This window comes from Scomber scombrus, chromosome 9, assembly GCF_963691925.1.
Source record: "Scomber scombrus chromosome 9, fScoSco1.1, whole genome shotgun sequence".
Taxonomy (NCBI): Eukaryota; Metazoa; Chordata; class Actinopteri; order Scombriformes; family Scombridae; genus Scomber; species Scomber scombrus.
The window spans coordinates 15332696-15355723 of record NC_084978.1 but is presented as its reverse complement, the minus strand read 5'-3'; the positions used below and the strand labels follow the sequence as shown (position 1 = coordinate 15355723).

General features: G+C 38.0%; 1 protein-coding gene across 1 annotated transcript; it reads right to left on the bottom strand.

Moving 5' to 3' along the window:
• Positions 1-4788: 4788 nt before the first annotated feature.
• On the bottom strand, positions 4789-11527 carry LOC133985433 (neuronal acetylcholine receptor subunit non-alpha-3-like). Its single transcript, XM_062425043.1, has 6 exons — positions 11461-11527; positions 9266-9417; positions 6967-7011; positions 6311-6420; positions 5133-6048; positions 4789-4953 (listed from the first exon to the last, which is right to left on the bottom strand). Exons 1-6 carry the CDS (start codon positions 11525-11527, stop codon positions 4789-4791), a joined length of 1455 nt encoding a protein of 484 aa, XP_062281027.1.
• Positions 11528-23028: the final 11501 nt, after the last annotated feature.

Sequence of the window (23028 nt, the reverse complement as noted above, 5' to 3'; positions counted from 1 at the left end):
AGTGGGTGCGACACATCAGTGTTCAAGCAGGAATGTAAATATTACATCACACAAAGAAATTCACAGGAAACCTCCTGCACATATATTAAAGGATGAGAGATTTCATGCAGCACCTTTATTAGTAGAGACCCAAATTAACACCTCAGGGAACTGCTTTGAAATTTTGAGGGTCTTGGCACTGAAAAAACAGGCTTTGAATTCCCTTCCATTATGTAGTTTGATGGTTCAGTGTGCACATTTTTTTATTTATTTTATTTTTTACATTTTTGTGTTTGGTAAAGTTAACATGTTATACAATTTAATTAATTTCCTAATTGGAAGACTTTGCTTACATATTGTTTTGTAAAAGTCTATATTTGAAAAAAAAGTATCTACCTGCTAATATTTTAAATCCATCATCACATTCAAATGAATGTTCTCCATTCATTTTACACACTTTAAATGTCTGGTCCTCAAACAGTGAAGTGTCAACCAGCCATCAATGTAGTGAGCACTCCACCCAGTGGAAGAAATATTGATATACACAAAATGATTACTATTACTGTTACAGCTTATATCATACTTCCAGGACCATAAAATAATGGCAAACAATCTTGATAATGTTTACTCAAATGCTGCACTTTTCTGTGCCTAAATAATTCAGGAATACAGTCAAAGTGTAAAGTGTAAAGTATAAATTACAGAATGAACCGTTTAAGAATATAATGTGAGAAAGGTTTCACAACATATAACAATATCTTTACATTTGGAATACTTTTCCAAATGGAAAAAAAAGCTGATATAATAATATTTTTTAATTTAAAATATGTATTTGTTTGCATATTTTACACACAAAACCGTATTTATTTCATAGTTATTATTGAGACATTGTTTTAAATGAGCAACCATATTGCTCAACAAAAGTGACAAAAACTGAAAATTGTGTTTGCTCAAATCAAGAGTTAATTTGGTTAGAGACAAACTTGTGATCAGTACAGAGTTGTCTTTATGTTGAATCTCTCTCTCTCTCTCTCTCTCTCTCTCTCTCTCTCTCTCTCTCTCTCTCTCTCTCTCTCTCTGTCTGTCTGTGTGTGTGTGTGTGTGTGTGTGTGTGTGTGTGTGTGTGTGTGTGTGTGTGTGTGTGTGTGTGTGTGTGTGTGTGTGTGGATGAGAGCTCTGGCACCCATATAAGTGGCTACCTTGACAGGATGCCTGATGCTTGACTTCATTCATTCCTCTGGTGAAGCCTGTGAAAGAAACTCTTGTTCGCTTTTACATTAATCTGTGAAATTCTGAACTGTGGGCACATTTGCTCACTGCTCACTCTGCAAGTAAGTCTTATATTTCTCATTTGGGTAACTTAATATTTTTTTTCTTATTATTCAGATCACTTATTCATTGATCTATTTGTACATTTTAGTTTTACACCACACAAAGAATGAAGGAAACAGAGACAGAATTAAGCAGTTTTATTTAAAATGACTGCTTGGATATGTTTACTTTAGTGCTTTCAGTTTGATGAAGAGTGGGTTTGTTGGTTCTCTGTAAGAAGTTTTGTTTATGATTCTTATGGCTCTTTTTTGCAGGATGAATATTCAGTCATGGGTTTGTTTTAAATGCATACATTTTAATATGCCTTCAACAGTGTTGCAAAAGTAATCAGTGTGTGTGTGTGTGTGTATGTATGTGTGTGTTTTATTGTGTGTGACTTTTTTATGAGTCCTTTGACCACACAACATTTAATTTTCATTTTATAGACATGAAGTTTGTGATTCTGCTTGCTCTTCTGAGTGGTAAGTCAGACAATTTTATTAATTATGTTTTAACCTATGTGTGTATTCAAATTTTAAATTTTAGATTCAGGTCCATGAAATGATCTCTTGGCAGCGGTAAAATTCACTTCAATATGCCGACTGAGCAATGTGATCTGATTATTACAATACATTTGCATTTATTTCTATTTATATTCAGTTATTCAAGATGTACAAAACATTTTCTTAAAACACATTTTCTTCAGTGAAAATGTGCTGTTTCTGTCTATCATTTCTTTGTGTTGTCAGGATATTCTGTTTCTTACCTGCTTTTAATATTGTATTCAGGGTGTTTTTCTGCCCCATTCATGAGGGAAGAGGAGGCAAAACATTTAATCAGGATGAAGAGACAGGCAGGATACTGGGATCCTCACCACTCTCAGAACCAGTGGGGTTACACCATTCAAGAACAGGTGACAGACACTGCACTGTAGTGTGAATGTGAATACACTAGTTTGAACATAATTCATACTGTAGCCAATAGTCAAGACTTTGTCAGCCATGAAACAGGCTTTATATGACAGTGTCTTTCTTCCTCAGGCTAACGAGTACTGGACAGCCATTCGAACAGATGCCCAGTACTACATGGACATGAGTAACCTGATGTTTGACCGCTCTGTGGCTGAGTGAGTGAGAAAATTAACAGCCTAGCATGTGCCAGTTTTTATTCAATGATCCTTAGGGTATAATGACATCATTATGTTTTGCATGGGTAAACAAAGTTTTAGTGCCATATTTTGTCTATTTTATCTCATGTCCGTCCTCTGAAGTTCATCATTGAATAGCTCTGAATGGTTTTAATCTTGTCCATACTAAACATTTTGTGCTGTGAATGTGCCCAAATAATACGGGGCTTTAAATGTCATCCTCGAGTGCTATAACATGCTATTCCAGTGATATCTTGAATCACATTTACTCACTGTACATTTTTGTTATCTGTCTGTGTTGCAGTGAAAACAACAGGATGTATATGGAGATGCTGCGCAACGCTCAAGCTCACCTGGACAGCCAGACAGGACAACGCAAATAGAAAAGCAACAAATGGAAAACGGAGGTGATGAGACATCACACTGCAGACAAAAATAATGTAGTATAGAACTGCCTGATTTAATTTACAAAATGAACAGGAAATACATTTTAATGTATGCTGAGCTTCAACAACATGCCTTTATAACAGAATGTTTTGTCATTAAACTCGCTATGTAGTAGTTTCAGGTGTGACTAAGAGATTCAAATAAACAAGAATTCTCATTATAAGGTCCGTCTTATGTATTTTATATCAACCTATAATATCAGTGAAAATGACTGAACGCTATAATAGTTTTCGGTCATTTTTTGTTAGTTAGATGCTGCAGTGTACAGCCTTGTTTTGATATAATTAAATTCATACCGAAGATTTGTAAATTACAGTTGTTTTTTATGAAAGTAAGTGGATTCTTTTAGAGCAGTGATGCCTAAAATGTCATCACTAAACCTTTGCTGATTGTACAGGAAATTTCAGAGTTTTGCATTTTATGTCTATTCTTAACAAAATGTTGTAAGTGGTGCTTTTGGTAGTTCAAACCTCAGCTTTGTTTTGATGGGAGATAAACTGTTCTGTTCTGAAATTAGAAAATATGGGGATTAAATATAGAAATAGAAAAATAAAAACTGCTTTACAGCCGTCAGAATAACTGATTTAAAAAAGAATCATCCTGCTTGTTTTGCATTGTGTGTTGTTTGTATAAGCTACCACTGGGTGGTGCTCTCAACTGTAGATATTGCTTTACTTCACCCATTTCATCTATCGTTTACTTCTTTCGATTTTCAAGAAATATTATTTATATGTAGCTCAGTTTATCCTGAAGTGTGCATAGTTTACTGATAAACTGTTCCTGACCCATTTGTGAACAGTTTTTTAACTGAACTGTGTATGATTTTTTTTTTTTTAAGTAAGTTTCATGTAAACATGGGAGAAACGAGGCATTATGTATTCAAAACAACTTTATTAGTGTGGTAAAGAACATCAAAACAATATAAATGCAGTAGTTTTGAGAACTGTGTAATCTGAAGAATTGTCTTAATTTATTCATCATACTTTATGTTACATTGACATACTTTGACAGAAAATAGTACAGCTGAAATTGTTGATTGACAAAAAATCAGCAAATATATTTCTGAGTTTTGTACAAACAACCTGAAGTTGTCACTGTGCCCCTTTTAGGAGACTGTGATGGCCATCACACAGATTAATCAATAGTGGGAATAATTGGCAGTTGCAATAATGCTAGATTCTTAAAATATTTGTATGTAAAAGCTGCACACTATTGAAGGTAGTTTAAATGTTGTTTGTACTTTGAAAGATTAAATAATTAATTTTTAAAATTGTATAAATTATTGCAAAGTACAGTAGTTACAGTAAGCAGTATATTGTGCTTCAGGTAAGTGATAACTTGAGTATTCCTGTCAGTGACAGAATAGTTATTTATGAAGACGAATGATGAATGTATGACGTGAGGATTTTGTTAAAGAAATACCTCAAAATTTGACAGACATTAATAAAGAAGTCAGTAATCAAGTTAACAGTAGAATCTGTGGTGCAGTTTAGCAGTTTACTTTCATGTTGATTGAAAGTGTTTTTACTAGACTTAATTTAATTCTAAAATTATTTACTAACATTGGAAGCATATGTGATCTAAACCAAAGTGTTCTGAATTAATCAAAACTGTTTGTCACTAATCTTCACTGGGATTGTCTTATCTACAACAACCGAACATTATGCATCATAATAATAATTTGTAATATGCTAAAATATGAATAACAGTTCTAAAAATAGTGTCTTGAACTGAAACTTAATGACCCACAGCACATTTTCCACGGTGAATTTGGAGAAGAAACCTAACCAACCTAAAATCGAAGAGTCAAAGTTCTTCAATAAGCAACTATAGTTGCTTCCTCTTGCTTGGTTCATCTTGAAAGTGGATCATGAGTTGCCTGTGAATGAGATTTGTTATAGCTGTTAGTTTGAAGGTGGATCCTCACTTGCAGTTTGAGGTGGGATTTTGAGGAACTTCTGAAGAGCTGGAGTGAAGATGAGGATGGTGCCCAGTACCGCAACAGTAAGGAAAGCCCACAGGAAGATCCGGTCTAATACCTGGGCCACAAACTTCCAGTCTTGTACTACCTTGGAAAAAGAAAACATTGGAGAGGTATGACAAAATATCCTTATAGAAATGTTGATGTCTTCAGTCTTTCTTGATTACATGCACATGGAATCTGCAGTGAAATTATGTATTTCTTTAGATTTCTGAATTGATCATACACACACACACATTTAATTTAATACAATGCAGCTAAACATACCTCTTGAATGAAGTGCTCCTTGCGGATGTGTCGGCTGATGTACCGCACTGAGTAGATGGCCTTTTCCAACATAGTTGCCCAGGCCTCCTCCTCTTTCCCTTCAGCAGTCATCTGTCCGTGAGCTCCGCTGTTCGTTCTCTGGCCACCTTTCCGACCTCCAGATCGTGTTTTGAGCTCAGGACTTTCAGGTGCCAGTTCTGGGTAGTGGTAGCGGTCAGTGTGACCTCGCATGCACAGCAACCTGGGTAATTTCTGAAGGAAGAGATTACGAACCCACGGCGACATGGGGTGGTAGGTGGCTGAGGAGCGGTGGTGCACGTTGATGACAAAGACAGTGACGATGATTGAGAGTGTGACAAAGATCATAATGAACAGCAGATACTCTCCAATAAGTGGGATCACTTTTGAGGAGGAGGGGATGATCTCTTCTATGACCAAGAGGAACACAGTGAGTGACACTAAGACGGAGGTAGAGAGTGACAGCTTCTCCCCTTCATCTGAAGGAAGGTAAAACACCAGGACGGTCAGAAAGGACAACCCCAAACAAGGGAAGATGAGGAAGAGTGTGTAGAACAATGGCAGCCTCTTCAGTATAAAGGAATATGTGATGAAGGGGTAAGAGTACAAGCCATCTTTCCTGTTCCCTTTTGCGCCAGTGGCACTGAGGATCTCCCACTCACCATTATCAAAGAAGTCCTTCCGATCTACCTGGTTGTCCATCAGAACCAAGTCCACCATGTGGCCATCGTATGTCCAAGAGCCAAACTTCATGGTGCAGTTCTGGCGGTCAAAGGGGAAGAAGGTGACATCCATAGTGCAAGCAGACTTGTAACTGGCAGGTGGTGTCCAGGTGATGGCACCATTGAACTTGACAATGGCTTTGGTCATCAGTGAGCCTTCAAATCGCCCATCAGCACTGATGAAACATGAAGCAAAAGTCAGAAAAGATTTTTTTTTTCTCATTTGAATCATAAACACAGCAAATCTGTCTCTGTATTTGGAGAGGGTGTTTGGTCCTTTTAATTTATGTATCCTTTGTATTTGAATTTAATTGTGATATATACATTTATTTTTCTTATATTGCTATCTAGAATAGCTCACAATCAACTGTGATATTGATGCTTTGAATAAGTGGCACTTTTGATCACAGCTCAGTATCACATGACCCTGTTTCTTACTTCTCATAGAGGACAATGTCTGGGAGCCAGATATTTTCAGAAGGAACTCTGATAGAAGTGATTCCTCCATACTTGTCTGGATTCCATCGCAGCTTGTAATCAATCCACTCCTGCTCAACATAAACACAGCACACAAGATGCTATATCATTAAGCATATACACAACACTAAACAATGATATTTTTAATGTATAAGCACCAAAATGGATGACACATCTTTAATAAGTTCTCTGCCTCAACAATTGGATCACATCCACTGTCTATCTGTCTCCTGTATATTGGCTGTGTATATTATTGTATTGATGAGAAAAAACACTTGCTAGGCAGATTATGCTATGAAAACCAGCCAGTTCTCCAGTTCAACAGGCTGCTGCTGTATGTGTATGTATCAGCCACTGAACCACAATAAAAAAACTCAAGAAAGGTACACTTTTAATTTATTTTAGATCAGCATGTCGTTATTCTTTTTATATCAGCCAAGAACTGGTGTTATGTAGTTTGATGTTGAAAATGAAGAAACAAGATCACAAAAGCAAAAATGACATATTATTAAACTGCTGAACAAATATTAGCATGTGTCATCTTGTTGACTTATTGATACAAACATTAAGATTGAATTCAACCATGTAACCTCTGTTTATTTTTGTCTCTTGCTTACCTGACACAGCCAGACATTAGTTGTCATTAGCTGGTTCTTCTCATCCTAAAAAAGACAAAGACAACAGGCATAAAAAGGGTATTTAAAAAGTATAAAATGTAAATGGTCAATGGCACTTTTCATGATTACAAAAAGCACAGGACTGAAACCTGCTATCACTCTCAGATTCTCCAAGCAAGTCTTTAAATATATGACAAACACTAAGTTAGAGTAATATTTGTAAATGTCAAGGTAAAAGTGAGAAAGACAATGTTGATAAATTAAATGAATGTCAGTCGCCAAATTACAATTAGACATGTTTGATTTTTAAGGCCATAATATCCCCCACTGCGGCTAAAAAAATTCAGATATAAATATAGAAGCCAACCATACGTACACAGGTAGCCCACGATTCTCTAAATTGTCTAACAGTGATGCTCAGATGAATAAATTGACCTCAACTAACAAAATGCATGAAATATCTACTGCATTTTTGGGATTATACATACGTAACTTGTTTATAGCACAAAGCATGGGTGATCTGGGTGTTCCATCATGATGTTAGATTTGATTAGTGGACAAGATCAGAAGCTTGGTTGAAAATAAGGAAATCATCATTTTCATTTCTATGAAATCAGAGAGAATTAAATTTGTCCATCTATGACACTTCCTAAGCAAACAAGAAAAAGAAATGTAAAACCAGAGGTGGGTGCAGTGGACCAAGCTGAGACAATATAAGTACTATGCGAGGTAAATAGAGAAAGACGGGAGAGTGAGATGCGAACATGGGCTTGTTTCCACATCACTGGAACCAAGTTTGAGATGTAAGGGAGAGACTTAGAGAGAAATAAACCTGGCAAGGTAATACAAAGATATACAAAGATGGAGGTAAACAGAGAGACAGGGAGTGGTTTAGATGCTCACTGTATCCGGACCAGGCCTCAGCTGTCAGACTGAATTGGATGTTTTGGAGATCACAAAGACCAGAGGTGAACCATAATCTAATACAGAGCCATGCAGCAGCCCCGGGAGATGGGGACAATGCAGTACATAGTGTAACCTATACTGTAGCTGTTAGCAGTTCACTCTGTGCCCCTCTCTTTTTACTCAGATCCAACAGATAATCAACCTTTACCTTTCTTGCCATGAAGGAGCTTTTCTCTGCCCAGCATATGTGTTAGCTTGACAGAGTAAGAGTTAAATCTAAACTAGTTTAATTAATATTTCAAGCCGAGAAGCGTGGCGCTTCCATTAGCATCCTCTATTTTCTCCTCTTGAACACCTAAACCATCTCAACCTATCAGAGCCAGTCTTTGAAATATTAAAGTAACACTCCAGAGAGAGACCATGTGGTTGTAGATGTGAAAAGAGTGTTCCAGATCTATTTCAGGACCCACGGAAAGCTCCACACAGTGATGCCGCCACTGTTGTTTGGTTTAGGCACCATTGACAGTAACACTACTCGACATTAGAATCAAATGGGAACCTACCAGATCACAGTGGATTTCCTTTTCTCTTGTTTTGTGTATTATTTCAGTCCTTGTCTTTTTTTTATTGTCAGCAAATCCTATGAAAATACCAAAATCAACAATGCACAAATCCAACACTTAGTACCTCATCACCCAGTCTGTGACTCTCAGCTCCAAGCCCATTTTTTCTTACTGAAGATTTAAATATTTAAAAACATGTTACAAATGCATATTGTATTTGTTTAAAGGCTAAGCAGCTGGGCACAGCAAACTATACCTAAAAGGGAGTAAATTGTGCATTTAATGGACTATTTTCAGCCACAGAATTAGTGAGATATCAGTAATTTTAACAGCAGGTGTATGTGGTAGTGACTCATAATAAGTTATATATTATGTGATTTAATAGTCTGTGGCACAGTGGAATAAACTGTAAATAAACAAAAATAAGCTCAATTCATTGTTGGTTTTGGTATTTTCATGTGATATGGTTGACAATTTGAAAAATAAAGAATATAACCAGACTTAAGATCCAAGCCATGATTAGGTTTGGGATAGGATAAAGGTTAGTGTTTGTTAGGGTTAGAAGTTATATTTCTCCGTAGGTAGCATCAAAACTAGAAAAAAAAACATAACTTTCCATGCTGTGTGTCATGTTCTACATCTGGTCAGTGGAGATATAAAATGCTTAGCCATTAGCATAAGATAAATTGTTGGTTTACCTACACATAAGGCTTAAGTCTCAGTTGTGTTAGTGCAGTTATAGTAAGGGGGAGGTAATGCATGAAGACACTAATTATCCTTATATAAGAGTGTGGATATGTGTTTGTGTATGGATGTGTGTTCATCCTCACCACATCAACCAGCTGGGAGATCTTGAGTCCGAAGCGCACTTTAACAGTGTCATTGGCATGTTGAATAGGCCTGACCCAGCGCTGGTAGCCTTGGAAAAGGTTCCTCAGCAATTGATCCTCCATCTCAGCCAATGATACAAACTCACTTGGAGCTTCAACAAAGAGGAGGAAGGTGGATTATTATTATTACAATGCTGTTATTACTGTCCTCCACCATCACTACCCTGCTTCTGTTGTTTCAGTGACAGGGGTGGAAAATAGACAATTATAATTAATCAAATACTTGCGTACCTCTTTTTATAATTTTGTGAAACACCCAAAATCAGTAACGCTACTGTCAATTGAGAAGCTCTGTATCAGCTGCCTTAGAAACATTTTATACCAAACAACTGACTAAAACGGTAATTGGCTAACATATTATTCTATAATTTAAAAAATCAGTAGTTGCATTCCTAGCTGGCAGACGCATCATTTAGACATTCAAAGTAAGTTCACTTTGAACATCTCCCTCATTTGGTGAGCTTTCAAAGTGCTGTTGATGGTTACAACACTGGACAACACCAGTAAATGTTGATTCATATTGCTTATCAGCCTTTACATAGGGACTGTATGCTAATTTTCTATAGTAAAAACTGTGTAGTTTCATGTAGTCTTCAGAGTTGTTTTTTATTGCTATTTGTTCTTCACTAATATTCTTCACAATGCTGATGTTGTAATCATTTTGACAATAAACAAACGGCACTTCTATTCTTTCACTCATGTCTGTGGCTGTCCTCATTAACCAATGTTTGATGTTAAATGACATGTTTGGCCACTATTTAAAAGTTTAGCCAAACAGCACAAACACATTTGTAATTGGTTTTAGCATGTGCAGTCCTCTCTCACAGAGCACAAGTTTTATTAGACATATATAAACTGAAAACAGGAAAGACAACTGAAGAAAATGAATTTGAAAAGCCATACTTACAGACTGTGTTTTTGCAAATTAGCCTCATTTGTAAACCCTAATATGTGTTCCATAATGTGACTCAATAGAAGAAAAGTAGCAAACAAAAGTGTAAAACCATTTGTTATACTCCAGATCAAGGTCTGCTTCCATAAAAAAGACAGCACAGTATGCCCTTTCCCACATTAAGTCACAGCAGTCAGAATTTCAGTCCTCCCGCTGTGTATACAGGCAGGTATTGTGGATACATCAGACTATAAAAGAGGATGCGGAGTGGATGATACAGCTCTGTATAGAGTTACAAATGGAGGGGGAGGAGGCAGAGATATAATGTGTCCAGAAGCTGGGCAGTCAGCACATCAGTCAGCCTCAGGCAATGTGATGTCTCTGGGGGGGACAGAGACAGTAACATTCACAAGAGACAGCTATAATATCAGATACAGGGGACATCAAGTGCAAGTGTGTGGTGAGGTTGAGGGAGGAAGAGTGGTAGTAGAAGAAAGCTGCTGGTTTCACCTCTGTCTGCCCGACATCTGGGTGAATAAATGTAAAGCAACCACCATGCGAACATCAAAACCAACTACTACAGGCATTTTCAGTCCCATTAGCTCACCTCTGTCTCTGGCTTCAAGGACTCAGTGAGGGCTGCTTAGTGCTGGACACTGATATCTGACACCTGTTTCCGTTGGTTTGATGACAGATCAAAGGACTTCAACAGAGGCAGAGCTGGGCCCTTACACATTATTGTGGAGCTGATGTACTGGTTAAAAGCTCATCGGATTCATGCAGGAGTGCAGTGGAGCATGTGGTGGTAACCCCTAGTCAGTACTAGTCATCTGGATTACAAAACAAATCCATTAACTAAACATCCAGAAATCTTATGACTTTGATTGCAATCCCTCTAACAGTAAGACAAAAGTTAAGGAGCATACTGAACAATTTCAATCTATATCCTTATACAAACAGCCAACTCTCTGATTTTATGGAGCAAAATTAAGAATAATAACATTACACGGCGATATAGTAAAAGTAACAAAGTAACAAAATGTTGCAAAGTAACAATAACCTGCTCTAAGTATTTAGGGAGAGTAGGTTGTACTTTATGGGTGATGAGGTCATCACAGGTTATGCAGAGTTGATTTAAATCTTCATAAGACTTTATAACAATGTTGCACCACATGGTTTCTCGGTTATGATATTGTCGCCTCAAAAATACTCTAAACGGGTCTTTTTGTCAAAGTTTGCTTACCGGCGATGTTGGCGAGGGACAGCGGGCAGGACACTGACAGAAGGAGGAGGAGGACCGCTAACTTCATGATGATGTCCTAGTCCGACTGAGCGCTGGTGCAGCCTCCCGTTACTGTGGGCTACTCTGCTGGAGAAACTACTGTACACACACACACACCGAGATGAGAAAGACACCGAGGCTTCCCATCAGCAGTTCTTGACATCGCCACGCGGAAAACAAGCCTCCTGCTTTCGTTTTACAGAGGAGCTGTGACCCGGTGTGAGTGCGCATGTGGCCGGTGGCCGGTGTCCGTATGTTGTGACTCAGGTTTAGGCGTCAAGGGGGCGGTGGTCAGCAGGGCGGGGAGCGGGAGATGGAAGTTTAAAAGAAGCTCTCAACCATAAAACATCTTTTATCTTTATCTCTATAGTGTTGCTGGTCAACACAGAGACTGTTTTATTCATCAGCATAAGATATATCAAGTACTAGAAATGTTCATGTTATTATGATCTTTATTGTAATTGTATACGTCTGTTTCATAATAGTAGGTCCTACTGTGAGATCGCAACAACAACAAAAATTTTTTTTCTTCTACTGAATATTAGAGGCCCGGAGTTGTAATTGTGATACAGCACCATATTCCCTGTTGAGAGTTATATTGCCCCCAGCAACATAGTAATAGGCCACAGTCCACTTAATACATTTAGTAACTCCATCACGCCAGAGTCAATGATGGATGCTCATGTCACTGGCGCTACGCGTCCACTGGAGAGCGCTAATAGGACCAACACAGGTTATCACATCAGTGAGCACTCAGAGGTGATTCCATATGAGGCCTGTCTTTATAAATTTAACAGGAAACCTAGAGTTTAATAGATAATGGTTTAAAGTTGCAATTTTAATTCATGGTCACAGGTTAAGAGAACAGGAGAGTAGTGAATAACCTATGTAAAATTCTTATTAGAGCATGTTTGTGCTCAAGTGTCATCATGTTTGTGGTGACATCATGATCTATCTATCTATCTATCTATCTATCTATCTATCTATCTATCTATCTATCTATCTATCTATCTATCTATCTATCTATCTATCTATCTATCTATCTATCTATCTATCTATCTATCTATCTATCTATCACATGTGTGAAGTTTAGGAAGACACAAACCAAACAGACTTCTCATGAGTGGCACTGCAGATCCACCTGTTTAAATGACAACTAAAGAGTGGGAGAAAGAAAAAAGAAAGAATGAAAGAGAGAAAGAGAGAGAGATTGCAGCAAGGACAAAATCATCAGAGGGAAACACAAACTCATTAGCATCCCCCCATACAAACACAGACTGATTGTAGGGGTGGTTTTATAAATCACAACTAAGAGTAGCAACACATTTGATAAAGACATGTGTGCTGAGAAATCTGTGCTGTACAACCAACTCACTTCTAGGAGAGTGTGGAAATGTTTAGTGAGGTGTTTATGACTTAATTGAGCATCTACAGGCTTGATTACTGATTTACTGAAATAAAACAAATATTAAAATAATCGTTCTTGCACAATTAAAGCAAACATGAACCATCACACACAAGTAGCAAATTCCCACAGACGAATGTTGATCGGTGACAATAAGAAATAAGATGTGTGAAATATAATATATTGTATTTGGTTGGAATGCAAACCTGCCCTCTTTGAGCTGCATAACACATGATCATTAAAATAATAATTTAAGTTTTGGCTAAGAATTGACTAGCATTGTAGTTACACTATATGGCCAAAAGTATGTGGAAAATGTGTGGACACCTTAGTACAGCCATGTATGTCACCACCCCAGTAAAATTTATGCAAAAAGGAATTACATCTGTTAGGCTGAAAGCAGTGAATACATTAATTCATAGATCAATTAGACAAAGTTTCAGGCAGAGGGGGTCTTTACAAATCCCAAAGATCAATATCTCAAAACTTCTGCAAGTAAAACCAAAACTAAATTCTGGTTAAATGCAGTGCAAAAGAAAATGTGAATTCTGTGAACTGGCCCTCTTAAAAGACAGAACATGGGGTATGGGAACTAATGTAAGGGTCTACAGTAAAAACAGCATGCAACTATCAAATATAGAAATATAGACACGCAGACACCAACACACACTCACATGCATGTATCCTGTAACCAACCAGACATGAAAAACATATTTTCTCTTTTGTATTTTTATTCCCTCTCTCTCAGTCTCTCTCTTTCTCTGTCACCCCCCCTCTCTCTCCTGTGCTCTTCCTCTTCTCTCGTGCATGGGTTGAAGTGACGAGGATAACGGGAGGCTGATTATCACAATGAAATTATCCTGATTTTCTGCTCCACTTGGAACCGTGGGGTGGGCAGCTGCTGCCTCTGAGATCGTCCCGTCCACCTCGCCTCTAATCATTTGGAAACATAAATTCTCGCAGGCTGGAAACCTGCCGGTCCCTTCCCAGACGACTGTGGGCAGCTGCACAGTGTGTGTGCATTTGTCTGTGTTGGTTAATGTGTGAGTGAGAGAGAGAAGACAGACAGTGAGAGAAGAATACATTTTCTGCATCTCTGTGTGTTAAAAAAAATGTTAGCTTGTTTGTATGTGTATGAGTGTGTACTGTGCTTTGGTGTTGCTGTTGTTTTTGTTTTCTCTGCTGGCTGTTGTTGAGCTCATAATTAAAGTCTGCATAATTTGATGTGGTGCAGAAATATTTAATAAATAAGAGGAAAAGCCCTGTCTCCTAAGGCCCACGGGTTTAATCTTAATCTGTTTGTTGTTTTAAGGATTTTAATAACTGGTGATAAAAGCAGGATGGGGATACAGCAAAAGAAGTAAAATCTCACACAAGCTTCAAAAGAGAACACAAAGTCAGTGGTCTCACACATGCTAATACTAGTAGCCCTTTAATGCTACCATCAACAATTTAAATTATAACCTGATAAACTTGAAAGCTTTGTTTTATCAAAGGAACCCAAAGTAGCTCATAGAGGATGTCTTTCTTTCAAAATCAATGGAACTTTAAAGTGATCTGATACAAAAATCTCCACTTATCAATAATATGCAAGCTATTTGATATTTAAACCATCTAAAAGTGCCAGAGAACTGCAGAAAAAGTTTGATGAAAGATTCTTAACAGATTTAAAAGGAACAAAGTCACTGGACATTTTTGTCAAAAGTTACACTAGAGACAGGCAAGAAGGGGAAAGTACATTGAGTCAAGGATTTAGAGAAAGCAGCTACTGGATGGAGGACTTTCAGGGTCAAATGTTAATTATAACATCAGTCATTGCTGAGGGGAGAGAAAGTTAGTAACAAAATGAACTACTTACTCACCTAGCAGACACACAAAATATTTATCAGCCTCTAACATGATACTTCAATCTAGATGGCTCACACTGATTTTCCTTTTGTTTTCATCTGACTGACGAGATAAGTAAAGGCCTCTGATGGTTTGAAACTCAAGCCTGGCAGGCAGTGTTACAATACTGTCTCCTTCAGATAGCGTAGGAATGGCTGAGGAGCAACAATCCTGTGCAACAATAAGGTAAAATAATATTGGGGTGTCTGTGTTTGTGTCTTGCTCATGTTGTGTGGACATACATTTTTTCACACGGTCACATTTTAAGGACTCACATTCCTTTTGGGGACAAGAGACAGGTCTCCACATACAGTTTTAGCTTGAAATCAAGGGTAAGGGTTGGGATCAAGTATGAAGCAGATGTAGTTTAATTTATGGTAAATCTCCAGGTGATAAATGTAAGCCAGTGTAATGTCCTGCTAAGTCCTAAGTGATGGTGGCAGTTATTTATTAGGCATAAAATGTGCAATTATAGTGTATTCAGGTTTAACATTTTCTTAATTTTGTAAAAGCATTTTTAAGATTTCAGTACATACACAAATTGCACAATCTCTTAAATGAAAAAAATACATCAGTTTTTTTTACAGTTGGATGCTCACATGAATTCAAACTGAAGATTTAAAAAACTGCTTGGATAAGATAAGCTCTGTTAGAATAAAATACAAAGCACATCTCTGTACATATTGTTAGTATAATAATGTCACGCACTTCAAAATTAAACAGTAGTTCAGGGAGCAGTGTTGATTTGTGTACTTTTACTGATCCATCTGGAGTTTATTGCATGTGTGAACATACATGAGACATAATCAATGAATTAAGTTTATATACCATACATTTTCCCACAACTATACTCATATTTTTGTATTTCAACACATCCTAAAACATTGTATTGCCTACCCCCACTGTGTGTGTATGTTTGCGTGTGCATGTGTGTGGGTGTACGTGTCTGTCAGAACACTTCAGTCCTTGGCCAGTTGGCAGAGAGTGAATAAACTCTGGCACATCAAATATGCTGTCATCAGATGGGAGTCAGCTGTGCTTTGTGTGTCTCATCTGTATTTGTGCATATATGTATGAGTGTCTCTATGTACTGTATGCGTATGTATTTGTGCATGTGTGATCTGGACATACATGATTGTGTGTGTGTGTGTGTGTGTGTGTGTGTGTGTGTGTGTGTGTGTGTGTGTGTGTGTGTGTGTGTGTGTGTGTGTGTGTGTGTGTGTGTGTGTGTGTGTGTGTGTGTGTGTGTGTGTGTGTGTGTGTGTGTGGCTATAATGTGTGTTATAATGCTGAGGAGAGCAGAGAGGAACAGGCTGGGTGTGTGTTTCTTTCTGTCTGTCTGTGTGTGTCACTACTCACTGCCCATGAGGAGTTCACAGTGCTTGCTGTCCTGGGAGAAATTAGTCTCCATTTCTCATCTAGGGTCTCAGAAATGTTGTGTAACCTTCATCTGCCTCTGGACAACACAGACAGCCATGCACCCACATATGCAATATGTCACATTCACAGAAGGCTGTAGGGATGGCATCAGAAAATTCTTCATTTGTAAAAGCTGTCGGCAAAAGACTTCACGTCATATTTATATCCTCACCCTGATTACCAACATACAGTAAGTAAATGAATAGTTAAATAATACCAAAGTGTAAACTGCTGATCACAATAGCAGATAATGTAACAAGAACAATTGTTGTGGCCCCAAACATTATCTCCATCCGTTTTCTAACAACCTTATATCTGCTTCCTAATCCACAAATGTTGGATTCAGAAATAATTTTTTCCTTCAACAGATCCTGTAAAGATCAGATATGTATGTTTAATAGATATTTATATCGAAATCTGTTAAATGATGATGCAATATACATTTAATATGACCATATATCACCCTGTGCTGAATACTGTAGATCCAGTGCATGTGTTAATTCTATGGAAACTCTTCGAGTTCATGCCTTGGTCTGAATGAATGTTTGCAACATACTGAGCAAATGAATGAAAAGAAAATAAGTATGATATGTAGCATGAGAAAGTTTTTTGAAGTTTTTTTGGACCTGTTGCTGACGTATTTTGCCAACTGTAACACCTTCAAGATTTATTTTAACTGACATGACCCACAGCCAATTTCTCCATGAAGACAGAACCTACAAACCACCTTTCAAGTGTTTCATATACCTCAAATTTCAGATATTATGGGTGGAGCATGACCTTAAATATCAGTTTACATGTACTGTGTTTTGAAACTCTGAGAGTTTGCCCAAGCATTTTTACAGTTCTGTGAAAATAGAATATCATTTCAGGAGGCCTGTTTGAGCAGATGAGAGAAACTGTGGTAATATAAGGACATTGTTTTATTATATAATACCAGAGGGGCAACATTCACTCATACACACAAAGAAGGACTGACCAGAAACACTCAGGGTTGTTGTATTAACAAAAGTCTCTTTGGTGATACAGGAAAATGGTGTGAACTGGAGACTTGTGACTGCCTCACTGCTTCCTTTATAATACAAATAATGGATTATAAAGTTGATGGACTGCGGTTATGTCACAGTGCTCCCAGGCGATGTGGGATTACAGGGTTTTGCCCTGTTCCGTGTTCCAGTTGCTGTCCAAGGTGCTGAAATGGCATACGCAGGGCTGATCATTGCTGTTGCTGTCCAAGGTGCTAATCCTCTGCCTATAGAGCACCACATGGATCATATATCCTGGGGGTCTGTGTTGTCCTCAATGCCGTCACACACACACACACACACACACACACACACACACACACACACACACACACACACACACACACACACACACACACACACACACACACACAAAACAGTTCTTCAACAATGAAGGGTTCTTTCTTCATTCCTCTTTCTATTTTTCTGTTTTTCTGTCAATTGTTTTGGCCCACAGGTGTGTGTGTGTGTGTATGTGTGTTTGTAGCTGCTTATTTATCTTTAATTGCCTCAGTTCTCAGCAGGTAGTGTCTGTAGTTACAAACACCAGGGCTCCAGCTCTGCGTGAGTTAGCATGTTCTTTTGACGATGTAACAGTAGTCTAAAAAGACAAGTTAGTGGGGGGTGCATTTCTTCATTTTTATTTTTTTTCTATCTCTATTCTACGTTGTCATAACCTTTTATGTATTAAAAAAGCCCTCAATAAATACATCAGCAACACAAAAACACACACAGAACATTTTGAGTTATTTGAGGATGATAATAAGCAGCACTGCATCTGGTATTATTTTCATCAACAGATTTAATGGGGGGAAATAATCCTTACTACCTTTCTTGTTCAGCAAAGGTCAAGGCAAAAAACATGCAGGCTCCCTCCTAAACAAAGTACACTATGTATTTCTCTCAATGGTAAGTTAAAATCTCTGTGATGTTTGCTTTCAAACCCAACACAATGCCAGAAACATTGAATGTTTCTTCATCCATCTATAAATATTCATCAGAGAGTAAAATTAGAAGCCTGCTCTTTCTGAGCATGAGTGAGTGTGTGTTTGCTGAATGTGTGCGCCCAATATTCTACTTCAAGAAGCAACTATTTATGTGTAGGAGAGGACCCTGCATATGTGTGTGTTCAGAAGGCTCCCATTGGAATGAATTATTTAGAGGAGAGTCTCCTTTACTTATCCACGGTTGACTGCCCACAGGCACGTACCCTTCTGCTCACAACGACACAAGAGACTACCCTAATTCACCATCCATCCTTCTGCATTATGCCCCCATCTCACCGTCCAACCCCACCCCAACTTTTCCCAGCATGCTCTAGTCTACTGCAGATGTCATCACATTCTCAGTCCCCCAAACTACTGTAGAAAGACTGAGTGGGAACAACAGAGAAAGAAGACACACAAGGGGCAAAAAAACGCCATTTTGTTTCATGCATAAGGTGTTTCAGAAACTGCATTAAAATTATAGAAAACATATGAAGCATGTAACAAATTTGAAAGACATGAAGCACATGAAGTTAAACCCTAAACACACACACATACGGTGACTGTCAATTCCGTCATCCTGGAGTCCTGCTATCCAGGAGCTGAATGCTTCAACAGCTAGTCGGAGTCAACAGTGTAAGAATTGTGTAAAATATTCATCCATGAGGTCGGCTTAATAATGTATTATCCCACAATTTAGCATCCAGAGCTTCGCTGTACTGCGCTTTGCTCTGACTGCCACCTAGTACTTGAAGTCCATTCATTAAAGAAAGATGCACAGCGTTAAAATAAAAATTGAAACCATTACTAATTCTGATTAAAGTGGCTGTAGCGGAGGCAGTTCCCAGCCCAACCTGTGTGTCTTTCTGAAAATATGTGGGATACATGCAAAAATGTCAGGACCTTTGTTTAGAAAGGACAGATGTTTTTTCTTTCTTTCTTTTTTAGGTTTTAATAATAACATTGACAGACTATTTCATTCCTTGGTACATTTTTAAGGGTGTCTCAGTAAACTGGGAGAGAGCAACTTAGGAAAATTGAATGCATCATACAAATACTGTCCAAATATAGCTGGAATAGCTGGTTCTCTGGTCGACGTCTTCATTCTGTGGCAGCCAGGCGCTGATATGACCCTCTAAGTGAGTAGACTGTGACTGATGGGATACTATTTACATCTGTTGTACAGCTGCTGCTGCTGCTGCTGCTGCTGCATCTCCATATTTATAACTAGACTTCATCTACTCCATAATCTGCAAGTAGGAAGATTCATGCTGCACATATGCACTCACATAAACCAACCCTCAGACTGTCTTAGACTCTAGCTCTCACTTCCCCAGGTGACATATATAATCTTTCTCTCTTCCCCACACACACAAAATATACACATGCTCATTCAGCGCACGCAAGCAGGGATTAACTGTGAGTGGTTGAGTTGCAAGGCGCCACAGGGTGGGCCAATTTAAAGCGGGAGTCAGACTCCAATCTGACTTCAGGGGGGAAAATGCTGCATTTTATGCCTTCGCCACCATAGAATTTCAGTGTGTGTGTGTGTGTGTGTGTGTGTGTGTGTGTGTGTGTGTGTGTGTGTGTGTGTGTGTGTGTGTGTGTGTGTGTGTGTGTGTGTGTGTGTGTGTGTGTGTGTCAGTGCTGGCAGGTACATTCAGATTCACCCGTGACCTTTGACGCAAGCGGGATAAGTCAGAAAAAGAAGGAAGCTTCTTTTGCTTTGGAGATGGTTTTGGACCACTTGGTGTTTCACTTCACCCAACGTGCATCAGTATGTGTGACTGTGTGTCTTCACATTGACACTGTTCTGAATTGACACTTTACACTGTTGAACAAATCCAACAATATGCAGTTACAATGTCCAAAACTCCAAACAATAAAATAAACCATAAAATAAGCCAAAAATATACAATAACCGTAAACTAAGCGATCAGTAAAGTAAGTAAAATGATCATTCTAATAATGTTGAATTCAATATAATAACCCTGCAGAGACGATGAAGACCTCTGGAGTTCCTCAACAGCCTCACAACTTCATCTCATCACTCCTCCTTCCTGGTGTTTTCTGCCTTATTTGTCAAATTAAAGCTGTGCCATCCTTTCAGTATCCACTTTTTTGTCCCACTGTGTTGTTCTTGTGAAACCCAGCTGCAGAAGTTGGTGCTCAAATATGCTTTGTGTGTGAGTGAATGGGCAATATACATTCTCCTTCAAACACATTTCTCAGGGGAGTTTCACACATTTATCACTGTTAGATTCACTACTCACTTTGTTAAATTAAGATACATACTAATAATACAGATTATGCTGTAGGTCTTTGGGGAACTTTGACACAATTTAAAAACACGAACATCGGAATCATCCATGTGTCACTGACGGATCATTGGCTCTAGTGCAGTTTGATAAAATTGAAGCATGCACAATGACAATCTGTAACTATGCAAAATTATATTCTACTTTTATAATATTTGCAAAAAGCTGTGGTAAAAGCTAAATAAATACATCTGTTAATTTGGTGGCTGATTTTGGCTAAACATTCATTCAAGAATGATGCATGAACCAGAGTAAAAGTGAGTGCCACTGCATTTGCTTTGCTCATCTTTTTGCTTGTATGTTGTAGTGCTGAGCAGACAGTTCCTGTGAAGTCTTCTTTTAATTGGCTGCAATACTCTTAACAGTTGTTATCGTATGTTTCATTGTCATCTATTACTGAGATATTAAAAGGAATAAAGTTGTTTAATTTGTCTCATAATAAATATGGAAATGTTAAAGCAATCTGACACTCTACAGTTGATGCAAATCCTTGGTAAATCAACCCTGAGAGACCAAGACTTGGTTGCTAAAACATCAGCCCTCTTAGTTATTGCAAGGGGCTCACTGTCACTCAATGTAGCAAATGCAAATAAAAAACAAGAGCACTGCAGCAAGTGATCTACTGGAAACTGGATCATTCTTATGTTTAGATGTTCACAGCAGTTAATGATGTTGACCAACATGCCAATTATCCAAAACCTGTGTTTGACATATTTGTCTTAAAAGAAAAATAACATGGAACATACTGTATAGTAGGACATTACACCATGTCTGCATGTTAGCTTTCCACAATGTGAAAGATTCAACAATTTAATTTTGCTTATAAGCAACCAGTGATCCTGTCTACTGACTTATTACGTTAAGTATAACTACACTATGGTTTCATATATTTTCTCTACAATTCTTTCTCATTCCTCTCTTCACTCTGCATTATCTCTCAGTCTCCCATTTTCTGTACATACATACATACATACAGACATACATTGATGCAATTACACACCAGGTCAGAGAGCCTTCATTCTCAAGCAGGGCAGCAACATGGTAACAGACATTAACAGACAATCTTATTAGTTTAATGTGAAGTGATCTGTGATATTTGATATATATTTGCTCTGAGATTTTTCCTCTTTGATTTTACAAATATTAAAACAATGTCTTTCGTCCATTTCTATCTAGTTTCTTTTGTTTTCAACACCCATTCATTCATCCATCCCATTTCTACATCCTTTTATCCTGTTAACATTCATGGGGGCAATCCTAGCATGCAGTCTCCATTTCACCTAACCTGCATGTTTAGGACTACTTGAGGGAAACAGAGCACTAGAGAGAACCCACACAAACTCAGGGAGAACATGCAAACTCCACACAGTTTAAATCCAAGACCTTCTTTATTGTTATAAATGACTTGAGACAGTTTGGCCATTTTAAGTCTTTTTACAAGTTTAACTTACATTGTGCAATCCAGAGTGTTTCTATACATTGGTCATCTGCACTGTTGTGAATTCATGCATGATGCATAATTATATTACGGTGACCACAAGTGGAAAACACATTGTCATGTGTGTACAGCCATAGTCAGTGTCCCTTTCAGGGGCCACGCATTACTTGCAATATTTCAGAGGCTTGTACAGGGACACAAGAATGGTGATTGCAGGTATTTTAAAAATAATTATTAATCTTTAACTTTGAAATTATAGAAGGACATACTGTACCACATTTCTCCAAAGCATATTGTCTTTATTGCACTTACAACACACTTACAGTGCTACAGAAAAACTCTCAATATATATATTCAGATTCTTCTGTCTCAATGCTTTTTATAGCAATGACAATAAAAAATGTACAGACTGTACAATAACAATGACTTAGTGGACAATGTCAGTAAAGCACACAGAGTGAGAGTAGAATGGACACAGTGGGTGAGATGAAGATGACATTGGAGGAAAAAATAAGCTATAGGCAGTGGAAGGTCATAGCATGGCAAAGGAGATGAGAAAAATAGAAAAAGGAAAAGAAAGGAGAGCAAATGAGAAGTCAGAAAAAATAGTGATGGAGAGGAGGAGACTGGATAACAGCCTTGCATGCACATTGATGGGATAAGGCAAAGGATGATTTGGGTAATCTGGGTAGGGCATGTGAGGAAACAGACGGCTGAGGGCTAAGAAGTGATGTCTTGTGATAAAGTCCAGCAGAAGAACAAGATAGGGAAAGAGGAGGGGAAAAAGATGGAAAAGGAAAAATAAAAATAAAGACAGTCCAGTATTTGATAATAATTCCCACAGTAATTCAAGTGGGTACCAGAAATAGACAAAGATAGATAGAGAGAGAGAGAGAGAGAGAGAGAGAGAGAGAGAGAGAGAGAGAGAGAGAGAGAGAGAGAGAGAGAGACAGAGAGAGAAAGAGAGAGAGAGAGAGAGAGAGAGAGAGAGAGAGAGAGAGAGAGAGAGAGAGAGAGAGAGAGAGAGAGAGAGAGGACAAAGACAAGTGTC